The 7,487-nt window shown below is 64.0% G+C and overlaps 1 protein-coding gene and 1 non-coding gene across 2 annotated transcripts; one reads left to right on the top strand and one right to left on the bottom strand.

Moving 5' to 3' along the window:
• Positions 1–326: 326 nt before the first annotated feature.
• On the top strand, positions 327–6,392 carry R3HDM4 (R3H domain containing 4). The gene is made up of 8 exons (XM_068174027.1): positions 327–483; positions 2,677–2,831; positions 2,963–3,081; positions 3,558–3,681; positions 4,093–4,178; positions 5,102–5,187; positions 5,502–5,557; positions 6,210–6,392. The coding sequence occupies exons 1-8, from the start codon at positions 440–442 to the stop codon at positions 6,311–6,313; spliced, it is 774 nt and encodes a 257-aa protein (XP_068030128.1). The 5' UTR covers positions 327–439; the 3' UTR covers positions 6,314–6,392.
• Positions 6,393–7,311: 919 nt separating this feature from the next.
• On the bottom strand, positions 7,312–7,418 carry LOC137463220 (U6 spliceosomal RNA). Its single transcript, XR_010993862.1, has one exon. It is a non-coding gene; the product is annotated as a U6 spliceosomal RNA (small nuclear RNA).
• Between the last annotated feature and the right edge of the window lie 69 nt (positions 7,419–7,487).

Raw genomic sequence — 7,487 nt, 5'->3', positions numbered from 1 at the left:
GCCGCCTCGCGGACGGGCGGGGGAACGGCGCCGTGCAGGGCGCGGGCCCCGGTAGAGCCGCGGAGGGGGGGCGGTTAACGGGGGGAACGGGGGGGTTAACGGGGGTTAACGGAGGTTAACGAGGCTTTTCCGGTGGTTAACTGGAGGCTCGCGGGGGCTAACGGAGGAGCTATCGGGGGACAACAGGGATTCACGCGGCGTTAATGGGGTCCGGCAGGCGTCGCGCCCCGGTTCCTGGGGCTCCCCGAAGCACCCCCGGTGCCCCACCTCCCGCGACGCCCGGGGCGGGATTCCCGTGTCCCCGCCCCCGTGACGTCACTTCCAGCGGGCGGTGCCGGGCCCGGTGCCGCCGGTGCGGGCCGGGGGTGGAGGCGGCGGAGGGAGGTCCCGGTCCCGGTCCCGGTCACCGTCCCGGTTCCGATCCCAGTCCCAGCGCGCCATGGTGGTGCTGCGGGGCGGCGCGGGCCCCGAGGAGCCGTTCCCGTGAGTGCGAGCCCGGGGCCGGGCGGGCCGTGGGGCGGTCGGGCCGGGCAGGAGCCCCCCGGGCTGTCAGTGCGGGCGGGGAGCGGCGGCGGCGCCTCCTGGGACAGCCCGTCCCCGGCTCCCCGGCCCCGGGGGCGGTGTCAGAGCGGAGCCCGGCACCGGCAGAATGAGCCTTATAATTAGTGTTTATCCCTCGAGGTCACGGTGCTCCCGGTCACCGGGGCTGGCCATCCGGGCCGGGCTTCCTCGTGGTGCCGGGGGTGGGCTGGAGCCCCCCGCTCCTGCACGGGGATACCGGGGGCCCGGGACGCTGCGGGACGGAGCTGACCCTGACAGCCCCGGCTGTCCCGCGGCGACTTCGCTCTGCAGGTCCGTGCCGCGTTCTGCTGCCAAAGGGTAAATGACAGGAATAGGTCCGAAATCCCCCGGCAGACAACAAGTTCCTCTTCCAGGCGCGTTCCCTGCCTGGGAACGGGACGTGGAGGTGAAGCCACGAATCCGCGCTCCGGTGTCCCCGCAGCTGCCAGGCCCATTGCCCCGGGGTTACGGTTTGCTGTGGTCCCCCAGGAATGACCTCTCCTGGGGTCCCATGTCAGCCTGGCACGGGACCCTGGCTCAGAGGGTACCGATGCCTGTCCGACACCGGTCACTCGCTCTGGGGGCACTGGCCCGAGGTCACTGTGCCCTGTGAACCTCCAGGTTGGCACTGGGTGGAGGTGGCAGTGCCAGGGCAGACGTGGCAGTGCCGGGTGCCAGGGCAGCCACGAACAGCCTTCAGGAGGAGAGTCGAGTGTGGCTCAGCCTGTTCCCCTCCCACGGGGCTCGGGGGGTCCTGGGGGTGCTCCCACCCTGCTGACACTGGTTTTTGACATCTCTTTCTGGAGCCGTGCTGGCTCCAGGGAGTGCCGGGCTTGCAGCTGTGTACTCAAACCCCCCGAGCTGGGGCCAGCGTAAGGTGACTCCCTCTGTTTATTCAGGTTTTTGTAACCGTCTTTGTATCACAACTTGATCCACCAGCCCTGGTTGCTCGCTGTGGCAGGTTGGGTTACTGCTCCCCACCCGTCCTCTGGGCATTGCCTTGATACCTGAGTCTCTTTTATTCTTTCCAAACCCACCTTTGCCACTGTTTTCTCTCCGGCTGGGAAGGGATGGTTGTTTTTTTACCCCCCGCCACCAGCCAAGACTGTATCGCTCCCCCGATGCAGGCAAAGGGAAAAAAAAAATCAGGGTTTTGGCAAGGGCAAGCAGCTGGCTGTTGGCCCGGGCTGCAATCGGACAGCACAACCTGCTCTGCCCTGTGCCCAGATCAGCTCTGTCGGGACCTGATTGCAGCACTGGGGCTCCCATGAGGCCTAGAATGCTGGAAAGGAGGGGACACGGTGGGGACACGGCCCTGTGGATGGAGCAAGGCCGTGGTGCCGCCGTGGCAGCGGTAACCGTGGTCGCTCTGGGCAGCCGTGCTGCAGCTCCTCGTCCTGCATGGACAGTCCTGCGGGTTGTTTCGGGGGTGTTGATTTTCTCCCCCACCTTCTGCTGCGCCAAAGGAAACCCACACAACCCTGAGGGGAAGCTTCTTCGCAAGTGAAGGCAGTGAAACTTCCTGTCTTTGGTGTTTAGTAAACTTTGAAACCCAAGCAGTTGCGTTCAGCACCCGGCGAGCTTCTCGCTCGTGGTGTGGCTTCATTTTCCCATAAAATGCCTCAGTTGTTTTGGTCATTGCTAAGCTGTGCCTGTGACTAATCAATGCCCTGACCATGTTGTGAACATGTGAGCAGCTTTGGGTGCCCCCAGGAGCTGGCAGTGCCAGGCTGGGGTGGTGTTCCTGCTGCCCTCAACAAGGAGTGCCAGGGTCAGTGCCAATCCACTCAGGATGATTGGTGAGCGTGAGGTGCAGCAGGGGCCCAGCAGGAATGGATCCATCGTTTTGCTTCCTGTGTGGCACGGTTAATTGCCCGGGTTAATTACCCAGGTTAATTACCCGGTCCTTCCAGTGCTGACACACAGCTGCTTTGAGCAGAGCCAGCCCTTGGAGGTGACGGTGACCCGAGGGGGACAGGCCCCGTGGGAGGAGGCGATGCCAGTTGCAGTAACAACGGGACTGATGCTCTGCTGCCCCATCTCCCCCCATCCTCCCGCTGCTGTGGCTGCCCCAGGCCCCTCAGGTGGGCTCATCCCTCCCGCTGTGTCCCCCAGGAGGATCGAGGACTGCCTGCCCCTGCTGGAGGACTCCCCGTCCAAGCGGTTCTCGCCGTCCAAGAGGAAGCAGTATTACATCAACAAAGCCATCCGCAACTCCGACCTCATCCCGAGGGCCAAGGGCCGCAAGAGCCTCCAGAGGCTGGAGAACAGTAAGGACCAGGGCAGGGTCTCTTCCCCAGGGCAGCCTCCCCTGAACTGTGTGGCAAGCGGGGATGTACTGCGGGCAAGGGGCCTCTCTGGAGGTGCTTCCTCCCCTCTCAGGCTTTGCTCTTCGCCCCAGCTCGCTACCTGATGACGCTGCTGGAGCAGGATGACTGCGGGAGCGACGAGGGCGAGCTCACCCACTCGGCCACCCCCAGCATCTTCACCGAGGCGTGTAACAATGAGACCTATGTGGAGGTGGGTACACACCCACTGGCTTGGGGACACTGGCGTGGCATGTCATGCTTGTACCTCACTCCTCCATCCCTCTGCCTCCCTGGCCTGAGCTGCTGCACCCCAGCTTCTGCCCGGTCTGGTGTCAGGTTGGGATCTGTGGGATCTGCTGCCGTGCGTGCCGGGGGGTGATGGGGTCCTAGGGTGGGGGAATCTCCAGGCAGATCCTCTCATGGAGAGCTGTGGCTGCAGAGCAGCGGGTGCCTGGTGAGCTGCAGCACTTCCTCTGGCACAAGCCCCTTGCCAAACCCCCGTTGCCTCACGCTGGCCCTGTAACCGGGTGTTTTGAAACGTGGCCTCTCCCTGGTGTGGCACTCAGGGCCACCCCTGGGGACAAGAGGGTGAGGAGGGGGCTCATGGGGTGTGGGGAGGGGCCCCCCTGCACTGCCAGGCGCTCCCCACAGACCTCTGCAGTGGGGCTTGGTGGCTTGTGTTGTCAGATCTGGAACGACTTCATGAACCGGTCGGGAGAAGAGCAGGAGCGGGTCCTGCTCTACCTGGAGGAGGAGGCCAGGAAGAAGCACAGGAGGAAGCTGCCTGTCAAGAATGAAGAGAAGTGGAAAGGTGCTGGGAGGGGACGCAGGGTGGGGACAGCCTCTCCCTTTCCTTCCTTGTGTACATTCTGGGAGGGCTGCACCCACTCCCTGTTAATGGTGGGGCCAGGGGATGCCTGAGCCCACCCCCTGGGTGTGGCAGTGGGGGGGGTTATGCCTGCAGACCCCCACCATGGACCAGGGAGGGTTTGTGGGAGCCAGAAGTGGCTGGGATGATGGCACAGCAGCCATCCCCTAATGTCACAGCCCCAAATCTCTGCACCCCCGAACCTCCTGTGCTGGGGAGGGCATTGCTGGTTTAGGGGTGACTGTGAAGGGGGCCCTGCTTGGCAGCTGGAGGGGGACGCTGGCTCCTCCCAAAAAGTGACACTGCGGGCTCTGGAGCTGTGAGCTGTGTCCAAATCCCTTCTCCCTTGTCCAGAGCTGCCTGCCTACACACCCCAGGAGTGCTTCCAGCGCATCAGCCGCCGCCTGCGCGCCACCCTGAAGCGGGGCCGGATCCCCATGGTGAGCTGGGGGCCTGGGGCAGCAGGGCTGGGGCTGGCAGGGGTCCCTCCACAGCCGTGGCCCCAGAGCTGTGCCCTGACCCTGTGCAGGGCAGGGCCAAATTTCAGGGGAGCTCCTGGAAACGCACTCCGGTGCTCGTGTGACCCCGCAGTGGTGGCTGCTTGCAGGCAGACATCCAGCTCCCACATGGGGTTTCCTGGCTCAGTTCAGATTTTTCTGGCAGCTACAGGGCTTTTTTTAGTGGTAGTTTCCCAGTCTCTGTGCAATGACAGCAGGTGACAGGTGAAACCAGGCGTGTTTATGCATGGGGACAGCAGTGGAGCCTTTGGGGTCTTCACAGTGACCCACACAAGGCTGTCTGGGGAAACTCCAGTGTATTTTGAAAGGGGGTAAAAGTGCACCAACTGCTGAGCAGGAAGGAGAGAGGTGAGTGCAGCCCTGCACTGCCTGCCCAGACACTTGCTCTACCAGCCCTGGGGGTGCTGGCTCCCTGCTCCCTCTGCTCTGTGGGGCTCTGTTTGTTTTCCTGGTGCTAATTAGAGCCTCTAAATTCAGCCTGGGCTCCTCCTGCCCACTGCCTTGTTTGTCTTCAAATGAGACACGTGTGCTGCTCGTCTCTGGGGTCACAGAGCTCTGCAGACCAGCAGAGCACTGAGCTTTGACTGTTGGGAGGCACGAGGCTCCCCTGGCTGCTGTGAACACGAGGGATGGTGCCAGCCCTTGGCACACACAGTGTGGAGTTGGCAGGAGCTGGATCCTTCCCTGCCTCAGGGGCTGGAGATGGGAGATGTCTCCTCTCCCTGCTGTCTCCCGTCCAAATAACTTGCCCGGGAGCTGCTGGCAGTAAGTCTTGGGGAGTCATTTGTGCCAGGGCTGTGCCCACCACTGTCCCTTCCTCGCTGAGCCCCTGCCTCTCCTCACAGGGGACGCTGGAGGGGCTGGAGGAGGAGCTGCTGGCCTTCTTCTCTGTCACCCCCCACTCCGTCTACACAGCACTGATGGATAACAGGTATTTCCCCATCTCGGGGTCCTGGGCTCTGGGGTTCCCCGTGCCCCAGGGCCACCCCAGGCTGCAGAGGGGCTTTGGGAGCACAGGACACCCCTTGGCCTCCCCTCAGCCGGGCCTGGGTCTCCACCTGGGGACGCCCACCTGGCCTGGTCCCCGTGGAGCCCCTGGGGGAGGGAAGCCCCCGGGGATCCCTGCGCAGGCCCTTGTGGCACTGTGTGCTCCCCATCTGCTCTGCGGGTCCCTGGGGAGGATGGAGGGCAGGGCAGCCCGTGGGAGACGCTGGTCAGGCTCTAACCCTGTCCCCTGTCCCCCAGCTTTGAGCGGCTCCTGCTCCACGCACTCTGCCAGTACATGGATCTCGTCTCTGCCAGTAAGAGCCGCGTGTCTGCTTGGTTTTAGTTTTGATTTTGATTTTGTTTTTGTTTTTCCCCTTCCCTCCATCACTATCTCTCCTCTCCAGCTCAGCCTTTTCCTCCCTTCCTCCTGCCGGCCCCACCTCGCCCTGGGGCTCACTGATAACCCCGCGGTCCCACCCCTGCCTGCTTCCTCCCCACCAATGCCTCCACGGCTGGCTGCAGCCGCACACCCGGGGGTCGGCGGGACCCAGCTCTGACGGGAAATTTGGGTGGTCCAAAGCAAGAATCTGCTCGCGGGGTTCCCTCTCCTGCAGCTGCTTCCTCCTCCCGAGGAGCAGCCGTGCTCTCGTACTGCCCTGAGCGTCCCCAAAGGTTTTGTTGCCACGGCAGAGAAGGCATCAGGCTCCATCCCTCCAGAGGAGGCTCCGCTGCCGAGCGTTTCATTAGGAGCCGCTTGTGGCAATCAGCCTGAGCGCTAATGATGGGGAGCGAGCCCGTGGTGCCGGCAGGGACTCGGCTGGGGACGGAGGGGACAGAAAACGGGGGAGCCTGCGCTCACCACGAGCCCCAGGGAGGAGGGGAGGGCGGTGGCTGGGCTGGGAGCGCCTGTTGGAGACCCCCGAGGAGGGGAGCAGGCATGTGCTGACCGCTCCGTCCCACCCGCAGGTTCGGACATCGAAGGGAAACGTCAGATGAAAGTGAGCAACAAACACCGCGTGTTCCTGCCCCCGGAGCTGCTGCTCTCAGACTACCTGGGGCAGATGAGCTGATGCCCCCAGAGCTGCCCTGCCCCTCCTGTGTCCGCTGCAGCCTCTCCCGGACCCTCGGCCCTTCCTTCCCCTGCTCCAGCAGCCGCTGCCCGGCGGGGCAGAGCCGGGGGTTGGCGGCTGTGCCCTTCGGTGCGCTGGGAGCGGGGCGGGCAGCACGGCCCCGGCTGCGGGGCAGGTGCCTCTCGCCCGCCCCGCTCCCCGCGCAGCCCTCCTGGAGCTGTTGGTGTGTCTGTTCATAACCCAGGTGTTTTTAAAAATAATCAGGCGGGGCCAGCCTCCCTCTGGCGCTGACGCTCGTGGGGTGATCTCGGTCCAGATTTTTCTGCGGTGAAACAGCTCCCGGCGGCTGCTGAGCAATCGCTGAGCCGGCGGAAGAGCCTGGGGGCTGCCGCGTTCCCGCAGCCCCGTGCCCACCGGGTGTCCAGGGGGGCTCGGCCCCCTCGGCCGGGGCGGGGCGTGGGGAGCTCCGGGTGCTTTTACCCCACGCCCTGTGCCCTGCCCGCACGACGGGGCTGTTTTTAAGTGTAATATAGCTTGTGTTTTTTTATCACGTGTGTGTATATTGACATGTGTGTGTGTGTGTGTGTGTGTGCGTGCTGGAGGGGTGCAGTCCCCTTCGGGGCTGTCTCTGCTTTTCCACAGCTGCCATGGGGGCAGATTTTTGGGGGTCCCTCTGTGTGCCCCCCCCCCCGCCTCCCTGGCACGTGCCAAGGGTCGCTCGCAGGGCGTGCCCCGGGGATCTTTGCCGGTTGCTCTGTCCCGCGATGACACCGACTGCCATTAACCGTGGGCACCCCCAGAGCCGGGCGGGGAGCCCCTCGCCCCTCCTTCGCTGGCGCGGCTGGGCTGCGGGCGCGTTCAGAAACAATAAAAACGGTGCTCCCCCTCCTCCGGCTCTGTCTCTCCGTGGGGACGGGGAGGAGGAGGCTTTTGGGGGGCGGGGGTGGGGGGGCACCCGGTTGGGCGCGGGATGGAAAATGTGGGTGCGGGGAGGTGCGAAAAATATGGAACGCTTCACGAATTTGCGTGTCATCCTTGCGCAGGGGCCATGCTAATCTTCTCTGTATCGTTCCAATTTTAGTATATGTGCTGCCGAAGCAAGCACGAACTGCCCTCCGCCCGCAGCGCTATTTGAAGCCTTGAGGAAATAACATTTTTCACATAGGGTGATCGA

Source organism: Anomalospiza imberbis, chromosome 27, assembly GCF_031753505.1.
Source record: "Anomalospiza imberbis isolate Cuckoo-Finch-1a 21T00152 chromosome 27, ASM3175350v1, whole genome shotgun sequence".
NCBI lineage: Eukaryota > Metazoa > Chordata > Aves > Passeriformes > Viduidae > Anomalospiza > Anomalospiza imberbis.
The sequence above is the reverse complement of the archived record's forward strand: the minus strand, read 5'-3'. Positions and strand labels throughout refer to the sequence as shown.